At 40.5% G+C, this 25650-nt stretch overlaps 1 protein-coding gene across 1 annotated transcript in view; it reads right to left on the bottom strand.

Annotated features, from left to right (window-relative positions):
- Nucleotides 1-909: 909 nt before the first annotated feature.
- slc38a9 (solute carrier family 38 member 9) overlaps nucleotides 910-25650 on the bottom strand; it is a 45163-nt gene continuing 20422 nt past the window's right edge. Inside the window, exons 7-15 of the mRNA XM_084745661.1 lie at nucleotides 16206-16376; nucleotides 15226-15285; nucleotides 14569-14778; nucleotides 13557-13664; nucleotides 9193-9299; nucleotides 8818-8931; nucleotides 4259-4407; nucleotides 3077-3166; nucleotides 910-2425 (exon numbers count right to left, since the gene is read on the bottom strand). Of these exons, the coding sequence (XP_084601787.1) occupies nucleotides 2260-2425; nucleotides 3077-3166; nucleotides 4259-4407; nucleotides 8818-8931; nucleotides 9193-9299; nucleotides 13557-13664; nucleotides 14569-14778; nucleotides 15226-15285; nucleotides 16206-16376 (1175 nt within the window). The 3' untranslated portion in view covers nucleotides 910-2259. The remainder of the gene's footprint in view (nucleotides 2426-3076; nucleotides 3167-4258; nucleotides 4408-8817; nucleotides 8932-9192; nucleotides 9300-13556; nucleotides 13665-14568; nucleotides 14779-15225; nucleotides 15286-16205; nucleotides 16377-25650) is intronic.

Genomic DNA, 25650 nt, shown 5'->3' with positions numbered 1-25650 from the left:
GGGTCCATCTTGCATGGGGCATGCTGAGTTGGCTATGAACAGCAGAGTGTCCAGTTCATGTATGAGAAGTCTTCAGCCAGATGTAGCTGGTGGATACAGCTTTGAATGGGGGTAAATGTCAGGCAGCCTGGATCTTCTGGCCAGACCAAATGAGGGGCTGACACAATGCAGGACTGAGGAGTTACTGTCTTTGCTGTTTCACAAGTGCATACTGCACACACGAGTGGCCAGAGTCAAATAACCAAAGGAAATATGCTACACTTCTCTGTGTATATGATGTCAATAGACAACAACTCAGCAAGTTGTGTACCAAAATTGTCACAGACTTGCTGTTCAAACTTCGGGAATGTTGTGAATTAGTCTGGAACCTCTCAGTTCATTCTCTATTTCCAAGGGCCGTTATCAACAACACAGACCAAAACACCTCTAGATGTAATTTGATACACTACAGCTAAACACTAAAATATGTTTCTGAAAACATTTGAAGTGACAAACAGTCGATGCAGTAACATAATATTGATCCGTATTTGATCAGTACTACAGTTTGATCTGATAGAACTACAACCAACCGAAAAGCATGAAATATGACAAGTTCGACAGATTTGTCTGGTTCCCAGGCTATTTGCTGCCATCAAAGCCCCTCAAAAATAAAACAAAATTACCAACTTAACAGCTGACATTTTGCGTGACAATTTTACTATTAGTCTCTTTTCTCCCAAATAAGTTTGTTTAACCTGTTGGTTTGTTTCTTATCTGTCTGACTGATGATTTGCTGGTATTTCTTGACCCACCTGACTTGTTTTTAGTGACTTTGTCACTGTGTTTCCAGACCTCAGCTATTAACTTGGTGAGTACAATGTTATAAATGACAAGACAACTCAAATAAGACCAAAGTATAATAAACCAGAATTTTTCTTTAACATTGGTACAATTTTATTAAAAGCAAACAGAAAACTACAGTTTTTATAGGCAGAGTTTATTTTCACGCACATATTCCCTTTGTCTATCCTATCATTCATAAAATACAACACATTAGGCACATTATCTAGAAAAGGGGCATCATGTAAACATGTCAACCATGTAAATCAACACTACTCATAAAAATTAAGATTCCTCAAAAAATATGCACATACCATGGCTGTCCTCAATAGATATAAACAGTTTACATAATCAAAAAAGTTAGTAATATGATTCCCTGGTGTCAGCAAGACACAACACTAAATGATCTTAAAAAACAAAGCCTTGCATGTAAGGAATTTAAATCTGCAAGAACTCATTTTAAAAAGCAGGTCTGGAACATTAAAATATCATTGCCTTATTATTCAACACTATTTTTGGTCTCCTGAGGGAAATATCTGTCTCTTTAGCTATCATGTTAACCAGATAGCTCATAACTGTTCCTGTCTGCTGTTTGCTGCTGAGCAGGTAGTGAAGAGTGACTTTTTAGAGCTTTTTCTTAGCCTGCTGTGGCACAACACTGTGAGAGCAATGAGAGAGAACCAAAAAATTGTTGGTTGGACAGTTAAACAATGAGCTGAAACTGACTCTGAAACTGAAGCTCTATAAAGCTGAGGGGAGCTGCAGATGCTGCTCTGTAGGGTTCATCACCAGGAGAATGATTTGATTCATGGTTATAAAGTAAATATAAAAGATAAATTCATTCAGAATTGCAGAGTTAATGTTTGGTTGAGAAGCTGTTTGAATGAACATAAAAACAGACCTTAAACACGTTCAGAAGACACTCCCCTGGCTGTGTCAGAGCTCTCAATAATGACCTCACATTCCACATGTTCCTGATGTTATCAGACACAGTTTCAACAGTTCACAGTGTCAATACTACTTGCCTGGGCAGGTCTGGGATCAGTTTAGGCAGGCACAATCAACACTATCATATAGGAAATGATCTGTAATCTTAGGAATACCACTGGCTAGATTCACTGAGTAAATCAAAAGATAATGATATCAAACCAAGACATTGGATTCCTGTTATCCCCCCTGTAACATGAACCTTCACAATCACTCTTACTACAGGAAGTGTGTGATATTCAATTTCATACCACAGACACAGGAGGCTGCTGTGGTTCATTTGGCCATTATTCTAGTGGCCAGGACATAAGTGGGATAATACAGTAACATTATTCTACATGTGATTTCTGAAATCTCCATCACAGCTTTCAGATTAAAATCCCATCTTTTAGTTTAAAAGATGTGATGGAGATGTTTCCAAATGGTTAAGAGTGTCTGCGTGGGAACGCTTCACTACATGAAGAACTGAGCCAGCAGATTAGCCATGCCCAGCAGGATCAGGAAACTGTGGAAGAGGGCCGACGGCCAGCGGAGCGCCCCCTGCCTCTTTAGGGCGATCATGTGGACCAAGGAAGGAAAGACAAACACTAAAGCCAGGCCACACGTTGCTCCAGAAAACCTGCAAGGGGAGACAGAGAGTTAACATTAAAGACAGGATCACAACAGGTCAGCTGGTGTGTTAAACTGGTGACGTAGGCTGCATTGTAAAGACATCTCTGAAAGAGTGAAATACAAGGAAAAGGACTGGATGAATGAATGAAAAGACAATATATGAGAAACATGTGCACCAAGATTGCTGATAACAATCATGATCAATAACAAAGGTATATTTGGGGGCACAGGAATTCTACAGACACAAACAACTGCCAGAAGAACAAGATCACTGCGAGAAAGAAATCAAAACAGATTCCTCTATGGAACTTTAGGGTATGATCGAAATCATAATCTGTGAATATAAGGAAAAAGATCAGCTCAGCATTATAACTACTGCTAACAATATTTCTAATTGGTAGTGCTGATTCATATTAGGTTTGGCTTTGTATTACCAGGTTTTACAGAAAATCCCACATGAACAAATACCAAACACCAGCTCATTCAGGCACATAAAAGCAGCCATGAACTATTATATTAATTTAAAGGTCCTTGAAGCAAGTTGAATTTTGTGATTCTAGACTGTAGAAATAATAAAAAAATAAACTTGACTTGATTAAATAATTATTGGCCATCAAGCAGTACAGGTGGATTGTACTTGGAATTAGTTTAAACATACCTTATGATGGATCCAATATTGGGATAAAACTTGGCCATTAGGACACCAGCTCCAACAATTACGATGTTCAGTGCCAGAACATGAAAGAAACTAAAGAGATACAAAGTGAAAACACATGGTATGCTAAAAGATAACAAAAACACAACATGTAATAATATTATTGGTTACTACATTGTAAAACATCTTTAACTACAATTATATACGTCTCCCTGAATCTGTCTAATTTTTTAGCAACTCAAATCTATGTGAATAATTAGACTACAACCCCTGTAAGTGACAAGGTAGATGGTTTCCTGTTTGCACATTCATCAAATGCAGAGCGATACTGTCATTTATTTGGAGTTGTGTTTGTGCTGATAAGTCCGATATTCACTCTCTTTTAGTTCTGGTCTGGTCTTCACTAACTCCTGAGTAAAATATCTGGCTCTTTAGCTGCAATATGTTCCCTAATGTTCACCAGTTACTCTCTCCCCGAACCTGTTTGCTGCTGATCAGGTAAAAACAGCTACCTGCTGCTGCTGCTAGAGACCAGGCTGATGAGAGACTGGGTCACAAAACCAAAACAGTGAGATAGAAGAGGCTCCATAGAACTGCAGAGCTGTCCTGAGTTAACTGGTGTAGCCAGTTGTTCAAGTGTAATTGGGGTGTGGTAACCTCCAAAATGGCAAATATTAACTCACAAATAGATCTGTATCAGTGCACACGTCAGCTTATAAGTAACAAGAAACTAGAAAAGTCAAATATACATTTGAGGTCATTAAGAAACAGCGTCTCTGTGACATAATTTGTCCACCAGAGAGCACTGACAAGTTTACTTTTACACTGTAAAATGTCTCACTCAGCATATCTTACTCATTAACAATCACCGTTATGGATCCTTATCAAAAATATTTATTTGATGTGTTAACAACTAATCAACTATGTGGAAAATTCTAATTTTAGAGGAAGAATAGTGTCTGTTACCTGCAGAATAGAGTTTTGTGATAATGTGGTTCTTAAGTGGGGAGGTAGCAACATTTCAGATAGTAGAAGTTTGGTAATATTTTACCAAACTTTAAAATGTCTGATGAGATGAAAACCCATTGCTGTAAAATATCAGTCATCACTATGGATCTGCTGTGCACATCTGCTTCCACAGAAATAATAAGATATGAACTGAGTGATAACATCCATCAGTGCTACCTGGGGTAATGATTGCCAAATATCTGGCCCATCATTTGGACCCGCACCAGGTATCCCAAAAGGGGGTAGACTGTGATCATCTGGAACAAGAGGCAGGTCCGAGCCACAAACACCATCACATCATTGCTGGGGAAGTTATCCAAGAAGTTCTGGAGGAGAGAAGAAAGCAGTGGAGGGTTTGTTTGACAAATCTGCACAGAAGCTACAGTCACTGTAGAAAATAAGATCATTCTAAAGCTAGATATGTAACAGCTAGTAGTTTGTAGATATTTACCAGTCCTGATTTTTGTGATAAATCCACAAATCTTTGGTTCTTCAATCTCCCTGTATTTACATGTTTCACTAACTGTTTTGCTTTAATAACAAAATAACTCAATTCTTATTATGTTACTATATCAACTGTGGACTGGATCATATTGAAAATTCAATGAAAATTAACTTCAGATGCTGTGGCTTTGCATCTTTCACTTTAATATGGATACAAGTAAAAAAGAAGCAAATTTACATGTCAACTTTCCTGATTATTAGAGCACACTCTCTTTAGAACCTGACAAGTTCAGCCATGTGGATTTTTAATCTTCCAAAACACTAAATTACCTGCTGTGTTGTGTTTGAGCTATTTTATCTGTTACTTCTGTCAAGGCTGTGATTTATGATTTTTAGAGAAGACCTAAATCCTGTCTGGTAATATTTGGGATGTGCTGCACAAGGATGAACTGTGTAAAATGTTAAGCAAGTCAGACTCATGACCACAGAGGTTTTTCAGGCACAAACCAAATCTGTTAGGTATCAGACTTGGTGAATAATGATTGAAAGGACTTGTGAAAATACTGTTTTAGAGTTGCTAAAGGTTTTAATGTGACTTAATGAATACATATATCATAGATACAAGAGATAAATACACAAAAAAGAGTTTTGTCTCACTGCCTCAAACAGAAGTTTAAGAGTCAAATGGTGGTAATATTGGGTCAGCATCGTTGAAGATATAGTTAAAGCTGGCAGAAACAGTAGCGCCCTGCACCAGGACGGGTACCTGCAACAATATGTGTAAATGTGTATTAAGGTAAAAAAATATATTTCTATAAATTTATGGGTATGGAATCAAGACTACAGACTATTCACTGCTATCCTAGCCAGACGCCTAGAAACAATTCTGACAGATATAATTCATCAGGACCAGACCAGATTTATAAAACAGAGGCAGACACAGGACAATATTAGGCACACGCTACATGTATTGCAAAATGTCATCAAAAAACGAATAGAAGCAGTAGTACTGGGATTGGATGCAGAAAAAGTGTTTGATTCTGTCAGGTTTAACTTCCTGTATATGGTGCTGGAGCGATTTGGTTTTCATGAAACATTTGTTAAAATTATACAATGTCTTTATAATAAACCCACAGCTAGGATCAAAATCAATGGAAATCTTTCAAACTCCTTCATGGTGGAACGCAGGTGTCATCAAGGCTGCTCAATTAGTCCTCTCCTCTTTGCTATTTATCTGGAACCTCTGAGCAAATGGATAAAACAAAATGAAAATATAAAAGGTATAGTCATGGAGGCTGATGAACGGAAAATAGCATTATTTACAGATGATGTATTAGTATATTTAATGCAACCCACTGTGTCTCTTCCAGCACTCATGTCAACACTTGAATATTTTGGTTTATTATTGGGCTATAAATTAAATGTGAAAAAAACACAGGTCCTCACCTTTAACTATGCACCAGATCGAGCCATCAGAGAACGTTTCAGATTGAACTGTCAAAATCCATGAACCATTTGGGAGAAACTCTGCTTCAAGACTTATGATCCATTACTTTTCAAGAATAAAATCTGATATTGCAAGATGGAATCACAAGTTTAGTTTCAAGAGTAGAAGCGATTAAAATGAATGTCCTTCCACAGTTGTTGTATATATTTCAAACTCTGCCAGTAGAAGTAACAAAGATTTCATAGAATGGGATAAACTCATCTCAAGATACATCTACCAGGCGAAAAGACCACGGATTAGATTTAGAACTCTACAGATACCCAGAGTTAAAGGGGGACTGACCCTTCCCTGCCTTAAGAGTTATTATCACACTGCACGACTGAAAACCTTGTGGAACTTGTGCAATCCCTCATACATGGTGAGGTGGAAAGACATTGAGGGCCGCACATCAACCATCATTCCATGACAGGCCATAATAAATGATAATAAGCTGAGAAAACATCTTTAAGAGGAGCTAAATCCATGGTTGGGTTTATCTCTTAATATATGGTTTGAGATTATATCAAAGAATAGCCTGACAGAGCAAAGTAGGATACTGCAATGGATTGCATATGATTCAAATTTTATATCAAATACAGTCGATGAGAGGTTCAGTAAATGGGGCAGGGGTCCAACAATATTTTGGGAGCTACTTAAGAAGAAGATTATTAAAAGTTTTGAGAATCAATATGGCTTAAATAATCATGATTTTTATAGATATCTACAAATGAGGCATTATATGGAGCAAATTATAAAAAAAGATTAAAGGACCAGTGTGTAATAATTACAGGAATTTATGTACATAAATGAGATATATTATATATAAGTATGTTATTTATTATTATCAATCAACGTAAACTCATAATCTATATGTTCCCGTTACTTTAGAAATAGCCATTTACAGTTACATACTGTCGGGTCGACTTACGGAGATCATCATCCTGAGCCGTCTACGGCAGCGCAGAGCGGACAAACTGCACTAACAGTGAGTCTTGGGAAGCCCATGGCGACCTTACGTAGACACCGCAGCGTAAACACGGAAGTAGACGGGGAGGATAGACGCGGGTGATTGCTGGCAGATCATTTAGCGTTGTTAACCTTGACTGGCACAGTTTTGACAAATGGAGGATCATACATACACTGTACCAGAACAAAAAGCAGCGGACAGTGAATCCCCGTCATCCAAGAAGCGGAGACGCGAAGAAAGTAAACACAAGCATGACAGGAAAGGGCAAAAACACGAATCAACATCGGCATAGCGTTTACACGATGGAAATCGCTGATGGAGGACAAACGTTTTCACAGTGACGCCGAGGTTGCCTGTTTTCTGCTGGACAGGTAATTCATCCTACACACATATTTGTAGTTTGTTGTGAGATAGCTTTCGCTCGCCATTTTGTCCGCTGGTGGCCACCGTACTCTTGGTGAGAGAGGGGCGGTGTCGGGGTAAATCCTCTTAGTTGCAATCTAAGGTTTGAACGCTAGATGCCACTGGAAATCACACACTTCTCCTTTAATGTGGATGAGCAAGAGTCGAGAATTATTTATTTTAGCATACGAACCAGATTCAGGTAAAAAATATTCTCTAAATTGTATAAAGAAGTGGAAAAATTAAAGGGTAACAATATGGTGTATATATAAGAGAAAAGTGTGAGAAAGAGGCTGGAAAGATGTTATCAGAGGAGGAATGGGAAAAGATCAGTGAGCAACAATGGAAAACAACCTGCCCCCCCCTCATGGAGAGAATATAGTTGGAAGAACATAGTGAGATATTTTATTACACCAGCACAAAAGACATCTCAGGATGTTTCTGGTTTCCTGTATGGAGTATCTCTATGATTGGTATGTCCGGAAAACATGTATACGTGATGTAATATGTTGATGGGATAACGATGTTGGAAATTAATTAAAAAAAAAAAAAAAAAAAAAAATGTTAATTACAAAAAAAAATTATGGGTATGGGTACAGGTAAAAATTAACTAATTTGGGGGAGGGCAGCAGGTGAGAACAATTATACAACACATAAAATACAATAATATGTTTTAGTCCCTGGAAAGATCAGAAATGAAAATATTTTTAACATTTATATTCACTAATACAGTAATATCAAGCCTACTCCAGCCAGCACGTTTTTATTGTGAAAGTTGTGAAACAACCTTTGACCCACATCCTGCCAAACAATGGAATGTCACTGTTCGATCTGACAGTGATGAATGTTAGCTGCTGGCAAAAAAAATATGATATAAAGGCAAAAATAGCCAGCAGAGGACACCACATTGTGGATGAGGCATGATCAAAGGTCAAGTCAGATGTTTGGGTGGATTTTGGTGTGCTCAAATGCTGTGAGAATAATGTTGTCAATGGCTTTTGTGTTTATAAAACGTTTAAAAAAATATTAGCTTTTGATAGCTGCAAGTGAGGCTCATTGTCACTATGGAAAAACATCGACAGCTGTAGAAACACAGGTGCTGTGCCAGTTGAGATCACAAGTGAGTGAGTGTGTATGTGTGTTTAATCACAGGAGTGGATCAGGTCGCAGGGCTTATATTAACGGGTCGGACAGGTGCAGGTTTGTCTTGGAAATAATTGTGGGGAACAGGTTAGTTCTGGTTCTCAGCTTTGAGGGTGTGGACAGGTTTGCAAAACTGGACCTGTGCAGTATGTATTGTTTAATATATTTAATAAACTTGTTAACTTTAGGAGCCGCCCTGCCTACATCCCCCTCATTTGTTGCAGCCTACGAGCCAGCCATAACAAAGAGGTAAAACAAACAAACATGATAATAAAAGTTAAGTGGAAATCTCACCGGTTCAATGCAGTCTTTGAAGAGAGGTGGTGAGGGAAAGGCAGCAAAGATCAACACTCCCACATACAGATAGGTCAACCCTACGAGAAGGTAAGCCACAGACAGGTCCCGCACCTGGAAACACAGAAACACTTTCATCTTACACTCAAAATCACTTTCATTGCTGTGTCTTCTCAGGCTAATTAACTATGATGGTGACATGAAGGGGAGATTTGTCTGGGCTCCATGTTTGAAGATTATGTCCTTCCTGTGTCTGACTGCTGATAAACACATGAGAAGTAACAACTTGTCATATTGAACTGTGCTATCTTCCAGATCAGCACGGTGTAACTCAGTGTTTGAAGCTGTGCAGGAGTGCGTGTGAAAATGGCTCACATTGTTCTCTTGGTGCCTGTTGCTCTTCATTAACGTGATGATGCAGTTGTGAATGAAGAAGGCCAGAGTGAGGACACCAGTCAGCTGAGGGAAGAGCAGTCTAAACTCTGAAAGAAGAAGACAGAAATTATCTGAAGCTGCACCAGTGCGCCCCAAGTGGTCACAATGTTCATTCCTTCCTGCAGACAAAAGAGTTTTCCCTTTGAGAGCATGGATGTGTTCACAGTTCACAGCATTCTGATTGGCAGATTATAGGATATGCTGTGTGCAATATTTAATATTTTGTTCCTTAGGGTGGCACAGAGGGAAACTCATGGGGCGTACAAAATGTTCTGAGGGGCTGCTGCATTCAGTTACTGATAAGGAAGATTTTATTTACTCTCAGGGAATCATTAATAAAACTGAGCCATGCAGTTTGATATTATCAGAGTTGAACATGAACCATAGGACTGAGCAATACCACCTTCCCTATGGCAGCAGGACAAAAACACTTTATCCACCAATCGCCTCAATAGATACAGTAATAAACTCACCCATGTAAACTCTGATCAGCCAAACACAACATCCCAACTTATGTTACCATCTTGATATATATTAGAATATTAGGAAATTCTGGAAACCACACTCTGTCCTGAGAGCAGTGTTCCATCAAGATATCCCAAAAGATCTGAGGATGATTCTTCTCTGAGTAATCCCTGAAGGCTTTGAGAGGAGGGCTGAAATATAACTATTACAAATATTCTTGGGGGCTGTGATTAAAAGTATCACAATGAGACAGTTGAACCCCGAACCTCCAACATACAACTGTCTGAGATGGAACAAATCACATGAGCATTAAGGATTCAAAATTAATGTAGGGTTTCACGATGAATTTGTTGATACAAAAAGGGAACTCTGAAATCCATATCCTCTTCTACCCCTACTCCACTCTTGAATTTTTAAGTTTACTTTATTAATCCCATTTACATTTTTTTACCTTCTTCTTCTCTTCTTGTTTTTTTAACTTGAATATGTAGTCAAACTGGTATGTATGTATGTACACATATACATATTTATGTATTTAACATTAGTAAGTCATTGGGGGCGTTGGAACCGCTCTTAGTCTGACCTGTCACCTAGGACCTGTTTGCCTTGGGAGACCCTACTAGGGGCAACAAGCCCCTGACAACATAGCTCCTAAGATCATTCAGGTTCTCAAACCCCTCCACCACGATAAGGTGGCGGTTCAAGAAGGATTCCAATGCCCCAGTGAATAGTTTAAAACCAGGGATATCTACATTGCCTGGATTGGCGTTACCGGGGCCCCACCCTGGAGCCAGGCCTGGGGTTGGGGCTCGCAGGCGAGCGCCTGGTAGCCGGGTCTTTGCCCACAGGATCCAGCCGGGCTCAGCCCGAACGAGTGACATGGGCCTGCCTTTCTGTAGGCCCATCACCCGCGGGAGGGTTCAGAAGGGGCTGATGCAGTGTGGTTTGGGTGGCGGTCGTGGGCGGAGGCCCCGACGACCCAATCCCAGGACATGGAATCTCACTGTGGGGACATGGAATGTCACCTCGCTGGGGGGGAAGGAGCCTGAGCTAGTGCGGGAGGTTGAACAGTACCAGCTAGAGATAGTCGGGCTCACCTCCACACACAGTCGGGGCTCTGGAGCCCAACTCCCTGAGAGAGGCTGGACTCTTTTCTACTCTGGATTTGCCCATGGTGAGAGGCAGTAGGCTGGTGTGGGCTTGCTTATAGCCCCCCAGCTCAGCCGCCATGTGTTGGCGTTTTCCCCGTTGAATGAGAGAGTCATTGCCCTGTGCCTTTGGGTCGGGGATAGGTGCCTCTCTGTTGTTTCGGCGTATGGGCTGAATGGCAGTGCAGAGTACTCGGCTTTATGGAGACCTTGGGAGGGGTGCTGGAAAGTCCTCTGACTGGGGACTCCATTGTTCTGCTGGGGGACTTCAATGCCCACGTGGGTGGTGAAAGTGTTACCTGGAGGGGCGTGATTGGGAGGAATGGCCCCCCCAATCTGAACCCGAGTGGTGTTCTGTTATTGGACTTCTGTGCTAGTCACAGTTTATCCATAACAAACACCATGTTCAAGCATAAGGGTGTCCATCAGTGCACGTGGCACGGGGACGCCCTAGGTCGGAGGTCAATGATCGACTTTGTAGTTGTGTGTTTTGGCCGTGTGTCTTGGACACTTGGGTGAAGGGGGCTGAGCTGTCAACTGATCACCACCTGGTGGTGAGTTGGATCCGCTGGCGGAGGAGGAAGCTGGACAGACTTGGCAGGCCCAAACGTATTGTGAGGGTCTGTTGGGAACGTCTGGTGGAACCCTCTGTCGGAGGGGTCTTCAACTCTCATCTCCAGGAGAGCTTTGACCAGATCCTGAGGGAGGCCGGAGGCAGAAGCAAAAATTCAGGTATGGGAAAAGTTCAGGGAGGCCATGGAGGAGGACTACCGGTCGGCCTCAAGGAGATTCTGGCAACCCGTCTGGCGCCTCAGAAGGGGGAAGCAGTGCCCTGCCAACACTGTTTACAGTGGTGGTGGGGAGCTGTTGACTTCAACTGGGGATATTGTTGGGCGGTGGAAGGAATACTTCAAGGATCTCCTCAATCCCACTGACACGCCTTCCGTAGAGGAAGCAGAGGCTGGGGACCCAGAGGTTGACTCATTCATCACCCAAGCTGAAGTCACTGAGGTAGTTCAGAAGGTCCTCAGTGGCAAGGCGCCGGGGGTGGATGAGGTCCACCCTGAGTACCTCAAGTCTCTGGATGTTGTAGGGTTGTCTTGGTTGACATGCCTCTGCAGCGTCTCGTGGCAGCTGGGGACAGTGCCTCTGGACTGGCAGACCAGGGTGGTGGTCCCTCTTTTCAAGAAGGGGGACTGGAGGGTGTGCTCCAACTATAGGGGGATCACACTCCTCTGCCTCCCTGGTAAACTCTATTCCAGGGTATTGGAGAGGAGAATTTGGCCGATAGTTGAACCTCGGATCCAGGAGGAACAATGCAGTTTTCATCCTGGTCGTGGAACACTGGACCAGCTCTATACCCTCCGCAGGGTGCTTGAGGGTTCATGGGAGTTTGCCCAACCAGTCCACATGTGTTTTGTGGACTTGGAGAAGGCAATCGAACGTGTCCCTCGTGGCATTCTGTGGGAGGTGCTTCGGGAGTATGGAGTTCGGGGCTCTTTGCTAAGGGCCGTACGGTCTCTGTATGACTGGAGCAGGAGCTTGGTTCGCATTGCCGGCAATAAGTCAGACTTGTTCCCGGTGCATGTTGGACTCCGGTAGGGCTGCCCTTTGTCACCGGTTCTGTTCATTATTTTTATGGACAGAATTTCTAGGCGCAGCCAGGGGCCGGAGGGAGTCTGGTTTGGGGGCCACAGGATCTCATCTCTGCTTTTTGCAGATGATGTTGTCCTGTTGGCCCCTTCGAACCAGGACCTTCAGCATGTACTGGGGCAGTTTGCAGTCGAGTGCGAAGCGGCTGGAATGAGAATCAGCACCTCCAAGTCCGAGGCCATGGTTCTTGACCGGAAAAAGGTGGCTTGCTCCCTCCGGGTTGGAGAAGAGTCCCTGCCTCAAGTGGAGGAGTTCAAGTATCTTGGGGTCTTGTTCACGAGTGAGGGGAGGATGGAGCGTGAGATTGTTGCACCGGCCTGTCGTGGGAAAGAAGGAGCTGAGCCGCAAGGCAATGCTCTCGATTTTTCAGTCAATCTACATTCCTACCCTCACCTATGGTCATGAACTTTGGGTCATGAACGAAAGAACAAGATCTCGGATACAAGCGGCTGAAATGAGTTTCCTCTGCAGGGTGGCGGGGCACTCCCTTAGAGATAGGGTGAGGAGCTCTGTCACCCGGGAGGAGCTCCTCCACATAGAGAGGAGCCAGCTGAGGTGGCTCGGGCATCTAATATTGGATGCCTCCTGGACGCCTCCCTGGGGAGGTGTTCTGGGCATGTCCCACTGGGAGCAGGCCCCGGGGAAGACCCAGACAAGATGGTGACTATGTCACCCAGCTGGCCTGAGAACGCCTTGGGATCCTCCCGGAAGACCTGGAGGAAGTGTACAGGGAGAGGGAAGTCTGGGCGTCACTGCTCAGACTGCTGCCCCCGCGACCCGGCCCCGGATTAGCGGAGGATAATGGATGGATGGATGGACATTAGTAAGTTAATAAAACATCTATCATTTGAATCTGTAGGTAAAAACTGTACTGTTTCTATGGAATGGCAAAGTTAAATACCACCCCACCCCACCCCCGAAAAAAAAAAAAAATGAAAGACACTGATCCACAGCAGTGTCTAAACATTGTCTAAAGATGTAAGGTATTCAGGGACGTTCATCTGAGTTGCTGTGGAAAGAAAAATTAAGATGGTTTACCTGGAACGTAGAACTGGGTTGAGTCAAACCAGTGGAACTCCAGGTGGAAGCCCAGGCGGACAGCTTTAACAGTGACCAGTGCAATCAGGTAGACCACGGATATGGTGCCTAGACAAGATGAATGATGAAAAAAAGATGGATGATATATATAGATTTTTTTAGTGTGAATTGCAGAGTTTTGGAGAATACTTTTTTTTAAAGGGACTCGTACGAACACGCCACATCAGATTCAACAAATGCCTGTACCTTCAGACAGCCATGTAAATGATCCACCTGTGCATATTGAGACCACATGCACGAGGCTTGTAGATTAGCATAATAACACCCCTATAATAACAAATGCTGTAAAGCTGTCTGACAGGGTTGGACTGTCACTGAAAAAAAGAAATGTCTTGATATGAAAATTACTTCAGAGAAAAAAACAACTGTCCACAGCAAGGGGCAATCAATAACTGCAGCAGTAGGAGTAGTTTTCTTCATGGAGACAGAGCTCAGAATAAGTGAGGTTGCTTGTCTCCTAGAAAAGTGCATCAACAGCTTCACTAATACACTTAAATGTTTATAGTGCCTTTTGCCTTAGAATTAATTAATTAGTAAATGTTTTGACATAATCTGTCCAATGTGCATGTGTTACCACAGTGACTGACCCAGAATTGATGGTCTCTGCTCTAGAACTGAGAACTTTCCCACAACTCAGGGTTAACTCTGAGGTTCCCCTAAATCGGCCTGGAACAGACTTCAACACATTAAATTTGTTTATTATTTATCTCTGACATGCTGCTGTATTCATTTATCTCATATAACTGCAGTCAGATGTTTCAGAAACAGATCCAGCACACTGGCAACTACCTGGATGCAAAAAATCTATCAAAAGCTATCAAAGATCTAAAGAAGCAGCTAGTGTTACCCCAGTTCACTGCTGATGTTTCAAAGTTCAACTGTGAACTGTTTCTGACTTATCATAAACACTGCTGCCCATTCCTCATCTATCATTGCCCTTGTTCTGTCTTACCCAAGAAGGTGAACCTCGCGAAGAAGGAGGCTGAGCGGAAGCAGAGCAGCGGCAGCAGCAGGATGATCAGGTACAGGGGGATGGTGTTGGTTTTGCTCCACCAGTGTTCAAAAGAGCTGACATCAGAAGTATCATTTCCACTGTTCCAGAGGTAAAGTGTGCTGAAGGTGTGGTTCCCTCCAGGGTCAGTATTTGGGTATGGACAGATGACTGATGAACAAATCAACAAAGCATTATGATTCTGACAGTCAGCTTACTCGTTCAACTGTTTTTTCCAACTGTGGTTCAGAATATGAAGTGTGCAGTGCAGAAATAATGAGGGAATAACAAACAAACAGGACAGTAGTGATGTCTTCACTGACAGAGAAACTACACATAAACCGATATTGCCATTCTGATACTGATATCTGAAATATATACTGTGCAATTCTCATCAATATTAGAATTCACATTAAAAATTTACATCACAACGCAACCACTAATTATGGTTAAGATAATAAACTGTAACTGGGCCATATTTTATTATAAAAAAATTTGAAAAACTTGATTCATTAACAGAAGACAAGTATTTGCTGTCTGTCCAAATTTACTGTCCTAAATCTGTGATGTCCACAGTCAGTTTCAATCAAAGTTGAAAGTAAGTTGTAAGTGACTGACCTCTATCAGAGCCGTTGGTTCCAAACTCTGAATGTGACACGTTGACATTGTGAGCATAGTCTGTGGAAGGAAAGGAAACTGTCACACCTTCTTGCACATTTAGAGGTACAGCCACTAATAATTTACCCACTGTCTGCATAAAATAAAAATGCAGTAAGCAGGCGTTCTCATCATCACAACAGAGTGTGTCATGTGTATGTGTATGTATGTAGACTATCAGTGTAACACACGGCTCAACAATGAGGACTGCCCACCTGCCTAAAGCAAATAGGCAGGCAAGTGGTAAACAAGAATTTAACTATTGAACTATTTTGATTATTGATTAATTGTTAAAGAAACATTTCATACAAAAATGGCAGAAAATACTGTTTTCTAACTCTATATAGAGTTAGATATGGAAATTACCTGCTTTCCCCTGTTTATTATCATATTAAACTGGAAATATTCAGGGTTTTGACTGGCAAAACAACACATTTAAAGATATTACCTTGGACTCTGTAATACTGGGATGGCGACTGTTCACTATTTTCTGACATTTTATCAATATTGTGACCACAGATGATAAATGTGATAATTAAATTACTTTTTGTTGTAGAACAAATGGACTTTGTGCAAGCAGCTGAGCAACGGAAGAAAAGATTCACGTTGACCACTCTAACCATGACTAAATGTTACTGAAAAGTTCTGTTTTACTAACTAAACCTTCAAAGTCATAATGCACTACATAACATGACAATGGGCTCAGTGAAGAGCACGTGGTGAGGTAGACGTTGGAATGAAAAGCTCAACATGTAAGCCATCAGTGTCAAGTCATTTGACGACTGAAGTGCACACCAGACTCACTGTACAGAGAGAAGTGACCAAGGTGCATGTCAAACACCACTGATGTGTGTTGCCTTTAAAGTACTGAGTTGTCTTTGTTTAAGTAACCAGCCAACCAGAACTACAGAATTGTGTGATATCTCCTGTCTGTGACTTACTGTAGATAAACTGTCCCGTGTTGTAGAGGAAATTGGACATGAGGACCCAGTAAACCACCATGGCTCCAATAAGCGACACCATCGAGAAAACCAAGCTGGACCACTGGCCAAACTTGCCAAAGTAGTACCGACAAACATCAGGGAATTCCCAGTCAGAAGTGTCCACGTAGGCTGGACAGAACAAAGAGAAAGAACAGAGCAGTGAGAATCTGGTGCTTTCGTAAAACGTCAAAGTTACAAGCATGTGAAGGGACTCAACTACAGTTCCCTACATGTGTCACTAGAGACACGTGAAAACTCCTTTAATAAATGCAGCCGTTTAAATTATTTCACTTTCAGACTTGGCCAATTTAGATAGACCAATTAATCCCTCAGCTGATTATCTGGTATTGTGACATAATCATTCATGAGGCTGATGGACAAAAAATATATAAAATACAGACACTTGTTTGGGCAGAATTGTCAATGTTGCTGCTGTGGAACAATGTTAGTGTTCCCGCTTGTGAATTTTGTGAAGGTGGTGAAAAAGTGAGTCTGGAGTTCTGTACGATAACTCTCATCATGCATCCTGCTGTAAATGTTTGTCTGAATGTGCTCAGTCACCATTGTCATTTCTAAATGTTAACATGTGTCTGCTGTCATCCTAAATGACTACAAATCTGATCTAAAACTGTTGACTAATGTCAATATATAAGATGTTATAATTATAGAACAGCCATTCCTACACTTTAGATTGCCACAGCCCAGTTTGAAATCTGAAAATTCTCTGCAGCCCTCCCATCTTTACTCACAACTCGGGATCAATACATGAGACTAATCGAAGCAGTGATGATATAAAATATGCTCCAGAGTTTATGTGATGGGTCACTAAACACAGTGGTACACCTGTAAGACCCTTTTTTTTTTTTTTATTCCTTTACTTTTCATGACCTCTCAGGGCCCACCTGCAGAGCCTTCACGGCCCACTAGGAGGCCGCAGCTCACACTTTGGGAATTACTGGTATAGAATAATGTAGCTGAATGACCAAGTCTCCCGTTAATACTAGTTAAGTTCAGAAATCCCAATGTATTTCTCTATTTCATAAATATATACAAATTCCATCTAAAACATATTATTGGCTAAGATAACCATATATAATAGATTGCAATATAAATATAATAACTGAATTATATGTGGCTTTTCTTTGTTTTGTTTTGTTCAGCATTATAACTTGGCTCTCATTCCCCCTGCTTTCTAAATATTAGCATCAGCCATTGAAAAACCCATATTGGTCCAGCATTAAACCAAAGGCACAGTGTTTCTGGGCACTCAGGAGCTGTTTTAATATGCATGTGTTTGTATGCTTGGGAAAACTGAGACACCCTCCTGCAGTGCACACTGCCAAGATCTGCTCCAGCCTCAGACAGGGTCAGGGAGTGCATGTCTGAGCTAAAGCTAATCTCAGTGAATGTTTTTCACCTCATTCACAAGTGCTGAAGTGATTCATGGCATTACATCTGCAGACGGACATGTGATTAACATATAATATGATCAGGAATGGCTAAAAAAAAAAAGCCTAATTCATGAACTAAACTCAACAATGGAGGAAGAGCCACCAACTGATGATTATTTCATTTGACTCATTGGATCACATAATAGTGAATCAAAAAGATAACAATACTCTCCTTTCCTAACAAACAGAAAGACTAATGTGCTAAAATAGATACCAGTACTAACATATTTGCAGGAAATTTTTATTTATTAATTTGTTTGAACATTTCTTGTCTGTTTGTCACTTTTCACTCTTGCTTTTGGGATAAAAATCAATGCTTTCATAGTGTTCTGTTTGGATATTCCAATTAAGCTACTTTCATGTATTTATTCTTTTTTTGCAGAATTGCATTCAGTGCATGTTTTTGTTCATCTCTGTTGTGGCTCTGTTCACAGCTGTACAATGACAAATGAAGTCACAGCGAGAGATTTACATGCAAACACCCAGGAGGAACTCAGGAGGAACTGCATTGTGGCTGTACTGTGTACAGCAGGGTCATGTCATTTCTCTTTCGATTGTTGGCAAATCACTTGAAAGTTGTGGCAGCTCTGTATATACAGATAGACACTGGAAGGTGTGACATCACCCACTGGTGCTGGTTTAAAGTCCAGAATTACGGTGGTGGTATTGATGGGAGAACAGGCTGTTTCCTTTCACACAGTGGATACACGAGCCAACATCTAGTGACTGTCAGTAGTACTACTATAACAGGTCTTTCTGCATTGGCTTCCACCAAGTTTCTGCTTGGTTTACACAGGAGCTTACAAGATCTTCAACTGTACATCAAGTTTAAAATCATAGACAGTATTTAAAGGGATAGTTCACCCCAAAACAAAAAATCAGTCATTATCTACTCATCCTCATGAAAGGTCGGGTTTAGTTTTAAAGTCTGCAAAACACTGCTGGAGTCTCCTAAAGCCCCGACAGGCCAAGCTGACTGAAAAACTGTTATTGACACCACATTTCTAGCCTGAATCTTCACTATAGAGCCTTATCTTGGAGCCATGTTCACCTGCACATCCTGTCTGAAATGTGTGTGCGTGTGTGTGTCTATGTCTGTGTGTGTGTGTGTGTGTGTGTGTGTGTGTGTGTGTGTGTGTGTGTGTGTGTGTGTGTGTGTGTGTGTGTGTGTGTGTGTGTGTGTGTGTGACTTGACAGTGTGCAAATAGAATGTCGGGGCTTTAGGAGACTTGGATTACACCAGTAACAAAATAAACCTGACCCTCAGTTGACATGAGGGTGAGTAGATAATGACTAAACAGCTTTCTCTTTTGATTTAACTATTGTCTTATTTAAACCACAGTAAATACACAGGTATTTAATAGAGAATGTGGATTGCAGTGTCATATTATCCACCGAACAGCTGACAGGCTGTACACCCACTGTCCAATGACAGAAACACAGCATTGATCTTCTGTGTGATGAAATGCTACGATATTATCTGTTAATTAGCATGCATGAATCACATTTCTCTGAAATGATCTGAAATGATCAAAGTCAAACAAAATTTCCAGAGTCAGAAATAAAAATTTCTGGTGTTTTGGAAGAATTCCATGAACACATGCTGCCCTCTGTAGGTGGGGTGTGTGTGGTACCATCATAAGACCACCTGATGGCAGTATCAGATGACTACATGCCCATAGCATGAGCAACATTATTTCTTCATAATAAATTATCATAAAATAATAATCATCATGAGACTTTCACCAGAATTCCTATGACAATACTGCAAAGTACACTGCAAGTGCAGATGGTGAAAATATATTCTTATGATGAATTTAGATTTGTAAATCAGCAGGGCACACTGATTGTGCATATCAGCAGTACCTGCTAATACTGAAATGACTGACAACAAATCTGTGTTTATGTCCAAATGTAACTATTATAGAATATCAACTTTAATATCATATAAAGTACATCAGGCATCAAGCATTAAGCTACTCCAGCTGCCTCTAGTTATTGATGTATTTCTTCAGGTCAGTAAAAAATATACTGTATGTGTTAATTTTTCTTGTCATTGGAGGAAATGTGTAAATGTGACTAATTATTCAAAATTATGATGGCTTTGCATGTAGTGTCTCTATATCAGGAGAGCTTACTGGAGGTGAATGCCAAATTTTGTGACATGTTAAGTATGTAATACTGAGAAAATACAAGCAAGCTTGATATGGTAGAAGTTGATCACATCACAGACTGATGTATCAGTCTGGTGTTAACTGAAGATAGTATTGGTGAGATATACTTAGACCCCATTAATACAAAATAGCACAGCATTCCTTTACTGCTGGTTCGTGGAACCTCCACAAATAATAAACTGCCCAGCAGAGGGCTGACTTTCAAGGGCTAATCATTTCCACAGTTAGCTGTTACTTTCACAGTCATCATTATACTGGGTGGCTGAAATAACAGTTGCATAAGAGGAGCTAAAATAAAGCCTTATAACAGAGCTTTGTCAAAGGTCATGGGGTCACCAAAATCCATACATCCCTCCCTGTTCCAAAAATTGAAGCACACTACAAATATATTATTCTGCTAATGTGTGACAGAATTACACTTCCTCCCAGTGTAGTTTGTCTTGTTTCAAGAAATGAGTACAATTAGTCATGAAACAGATGAAAAAGATTGTGGAACAACCTCATCAGATTTTAATCAGACACCTGACAACGCACATGGATGGTGAGTCACTTTGTAAGTTCATGTGAAAGTTACTGTTAGCTGACATTAGCTTGCTTGTTTGTTTGGCACACCTGTGCACACAGAGCGCCACTTTGCCATGACAGTAGAATAATTTAATCTTAACTGGTTTTGCACAGAGCAATGACAGTAGCTTCTTAGCCTTCTTCTACTCTTTCATAAGCATTTCACTTGTGAGATGTCTCGTTTTTTCTGTGACTCACTCTGTACTGAGTGATTTGTGATATCTGGTGATTTGTTTATGGGCTCTGCTCTCCCTTTTTTCTGTCAGAGCAGGAGAGCTCTTTGTTGGACTGTTACAGTGCACTTTCTCAGGGCAATTGGCTTTATTTGTTCCCAGCCTTCATCCTCACATGGAGAATGCTAATGTTTTACTGTGCTGTTTAACTGGGGCACATATGAGGTTCTGTGATGCGTCATCATGCATGACATAATGATGACATAATTTTATACTGCACAGCTAGCATGTTTAATGTCATCATACACCAAATAACTAATACTGTGCACTCAAAAAATGAACTAGGGCATGTGACTGATCAACAAAATATAAATATGTTTGCATTAAATGGATTATTTGTGTCTATGTTCATTAAATGATTCATTCTTGTTTGTTGTACATGAATCAAACAAAAATTCAGATGAATTAACTTCATTCATGTCACTCCAATGCAGTGTTTCTCAAACTTATTCAGACCACTTAACCAATAAAAGAAAAAACACAAACCACCTGATTCCCCAAATATCCAAAACCAATAGATCTGTTTATTACTCCAGCGTTATTTACAAATTACAGCTTAATAATGGCAGCTTTACAAACAACATTGCTTACTCACTCATTGTCTCTGTTGCCATCTTAATGAGAGGAATGGTGCTGCTTGTGCTGAGACATCAGTAAAACAATGTCTGGCTCCAAACTGGAGAGTTTTAGTCTCATATCCTGGTCCGGTTACACTGCTTTGTTTTCAGAGCAACAAGTGTGGAAAATCCAACTTCACAGCTGTAGGTGGTTGGAAACAGCATCAACAGTTTCAGAGTCAGCCAGCTCAGGGTGCTCAGGCTGGATGTGGACACAAAAGTCTGTCAAGCTTTTGTCTCTGAAAGTGGTCCTCAGTGTCCCATCAAATGCAATGTCCACAAGGGTGTCAACCTGTCTTTGTGGGAGCTTGAAACTGATGTGTTCAATGTGTGTTTTGTCCCCAAATGGATTCCTGATCCACTCAAAGCCTGCATCTAGTTCTGGGAAATATCTTCCGAGTTGAGAGTGAAGGCCTTCCAGATGTTCCTTGAAGGCTGCAATTGTGCTGCCATCCAGCTCTTCAGCATCAAGGAGAAAATCCACAAGTTGGGAAACAGTCTTGAGAAACATTCAAATTCCTGGCAATCTAGAAGGGCACACCATAGTTCCATCTTGAGGTGTCTTGAGGTGTTAATTTTGTCCTGCACATTCAAGATAGTGATGGCTTTTCCTTGCAGCACTAAGGTCAAAGCATTAAGAGTACTGAAAACATCAGCCAGGTATGCCAACTTTGTGAACCACTGGAAATGATGCATTCTGTCATACAGTTCATCAGTATGATGCAGAAATAACATCACCTCATTACGCAGTTCAAATAGACGGGTGAGAACTTTACCACGTGATAGCCAGCAAACTTCAGTATGAAAAAGAAGTTTTGTGTGTTTGCTTCCCATTTCTTCACACAGAGCTTTAAAAAGACATGTGTTCGGAACTTTGTTTTTGATTGCATTCACAATTTTCACAGACTCATCCAGTACTGATTTGAGGCATAGTGGTATTTTTTTCCACAGCCAGTTGTTCTCCGCATAGGCAACAGTGTGTTGCTGTAGCTAAAGGTGCCACTGCATTTACATGTGCTGCCAGTCCCTTTTGTTTTCCATTCACAGCAGTTGCACTGTCTGTGCAAATACCAACACATCTTGACCAGTTGAGATTATTCTGCACAATGAAAGTCAAAAATAGCTGCTCGTGTTGTGTTGGTTGGCAGGGAACGACAGAAAAGAAATTCATTCAGCACACCGCCATTATAAATGTACCTTACAAAACACAGCAGCTTTGCCTAATTCCCGATATCAGTTGACTTGTCCAGTTGTAGTGTGAAAAAACAAAAAACTGGCTCTGGTGTAAATGTGTCATCAGCTGATTTTGCACATTTTCAGCCATAGCAGTTATTCACTGCTGGACAGTGTCATTGGAAAGAGACACTCTCTTAATTTCAGTGCTTGCTTTCCCCCCCAAACAATATATTGGCCATAACCTTGGCAGCTGGTTTGACTAAATTCTCAACTACTGAATGAGGTTTTCCTGTGTTTGCGATCAGCAGGGATACCCTGTATGATGCCTCTGTAAGCCTTTGCATTTTCCCCTGGAGCAAAAAACTGTGTGGCCGCCTTCATCATGTGTTTCTTTAGTTTATCACGTTTTCTCTCAAAAAATGCAGTCGGTTTGTCCACATAATCCTTGTGTTTTGTTTCAAAATGCCACTTGAGTTTAGCAGGTTTCATAGCCTTGTTCACCAGCGATTCATAGCACAAAACATAGTGTGGTTTGGGGTCCTCCTCATATCCAGTCCAAAAAAATCCAAATTAGATGTAGTCTCTGTGGTATTTGCTCTTCACTTTAGTGCTGGGCTGTCCACATTCATGCCAAGTTTCACAACGAGCCACCGATCCATATTTTCAGTTGACCGCGCTTATCATTTTTGACATTTTTGACGTCACCCTCATTACTGACACAATTTGAATTTACACTGAATTTACATAGCTTAGTCTGGTAAACTGTTTGAGAAACACTTAAAATTTAAAAATATGATATTAATTTTTAAAATGTGTTTGACCAGCAAACTCACAGACCACTCTTTGAGAAAGGCTGGTCTAAAACATCCTCACTGATGTAAATCATCCTGTTGTCTTAAAACAAAAACATGATCATCACACACCATTTCATCATTATATAGACTGAGCTGAATAAAGGTGAGGATTTTTCTCCTAGGAGGACAATATTTTATTAAAGAAATTATACATATACATATATATAGATACATACAAATAGTGCCCTTTTCCTAAAATACTGCTGGTTCTGTGCTGTTGGAATTTTAAATCTGAAGCCTGCAGTGAACCATAGAAGCTTCAACTGACTTTTCTATTGTAGCTTTTAGTGCATTTTGGCCCTAATGTAAAATTGAGCAGGTCAATATGCTCATCTGTGCCTCATGGATTCGGGTTTGTCATGTTATTATTTGAGCATTTTTTATGAGCATATTGAGCATATTATTGAGCATATTTTTATGCCAAAATGCAGTGTCTTTGAGGGTTTCTGGACAATATTTGTGGTTAATGTATTTGATTTAATAAAGTTACATTTGAATTACATTTTAAACACCTGAAAAATATCCCTTTAAGGTACATGTTGAACCAATAAAATTAATCGCAACTAACTACAGCAGTCATGTGATTCATCCTAATTAAAATCAATTGACAGCACTAACATAAATATTTAAATTACGACAGCTATAAGGTGCTGAAAAAGTGTGGAAAAACACCTTGAAAATCCTTGAAAGGTGCTTGAATTTGACTTTGGAAAAGGTGTACGAACCGTGAGTAACAGTCTCACTGTATGTTCTTATACTGTAATACAATTATATTGTAATTTCACTTTTTCCCAGAAATACATAATAAAAATAAGTATCTTGTGTAGATGTTAAGTACTTCATTGCCTTTTGGGCTTCTGAGGCCCTGGGGGTCATTGAGGGGCTTCCAGGGTTCCCCAGAAAAATTCGTAATATTTTAATATCACTGTTATTTCATTGACTAGGATTTAGCTCAGTGAGAGGATGACTATTCTGTTCATTAATCTGCCAATCCATACAGTTATGGAATAACTAAATCTTATCAAATGGGGATCCTTGAGACTACGTGTTATCAAATAGGGGTCCATGGCCTGATGTGCATCAATTTGGGGGTCCATGAGGTTGGAAATCACTGGTCTACCACACGATAACCATGCTCAAAACTTTTGCAAACCTTGCAGTTTGTTATCAAGACTGCAGAGTTCTTTTATCAAATTGCTTAATGGGTTCCCATTACTTCTGTACATATCCAACTGTGTGACTTCTTATAAAATTTTTCATGTTATGTTTAACAATTTTATGACCAGCAATCAGCATATTTCACTTTGTCTTGCCTCCAGTCTCTTGCCACACTTTGTCTAAAATGTATTTATTGTCATGTCCTGTTTCACAGAACAGAGACACTGAGGCCTGTAGTTTGTACTATGATGGGAGTCATCGTCATGCAGAAGGAGGGTGCAGTGCCTGGAGATGACCCAAAGGACATTGGTGTCCTGATTGAAGGTGTGGAGGTCCTCAGTGGTTTGGGGAACAATAACATTGCTTGTACATTGTTATTTGGACTGATGTGTTGTTTGAACCATGTTAATATGTGCATATTGTTGCAGTCATGGATACATCTTTCTGAATTATCTGTAAACTTTGTTTTTATGATGGACCGAGAATATTTTGTAGGTTCCAGTGTTTTATTGCATTTGTATTATGGGTGTAAATCATGGGTGTCTCATCACAATACAATTTTATATTGATTCTTTGGTAAACATACAATGTTTGCTGATATCACAACGTCTGCTGTGATACAAATTCAATACAGGGGCTTGTGTTCAATTTGAGACAATATCATATGCCCATTTAACACAATTTACAGTACATCAGCTCACAAAACGCAATTATAATAGGATTTGACAATTATTGAGCTCTTCCAAACATTTAAATGAAAAATAATCTATTCTTTTTAATAATAAAGATATAGATAAATAAAGATATAAAGAGCTGTTAAACTCGTTCTTTTGGACTTGTAGTTCAGTTTTTCCAGTAAAAAGCTGACAAATCATTGAATCAATATATTGATCCTTATTGATTTATTGTTGCACTTGGAGTTTTAAAGCTTGAAATGACAGAAGTCATGCACAAATCCTGAAAAACTGTTTTAAGGTTTAATGTGCTGCAACTATATGGTCGGTAAAACATTCTACATGCCTTTGTAGCTCAAAAAATTGTAGGATGAAATGACAGAAGTGCACACATGTTGTAAGACTATTTTGGAAGTTCTGTAGTCTTCTACATGCATTGCTGTGGATGGACTGTGCTGAATGCACCTGTTATTTATTCAGCCCATTTAATCCTCTCAGTCTC

The sequence above is a fragment of the Lutjanus erythropterus genome, chromosome 20 (genome assembly GCF_056507025.1).
Source record: "Lutjanus erythropterus isolate fLutEry1 chromosome 20, fLutEry1.hap2, whole genome shotgun sequence".
Lineage (NCBI taxonomy): Eukaryota > Metazoa > Chordata > Actinopteri > Lutjaniformes > Lutjanidae > Lutjanus > Lutjanus erythropterus.
The sequence above is the reverse complement of the archived record's forward strand: the minus strand, read 5'-3'. Positions and strand labels throughout refer to the sequence as shown.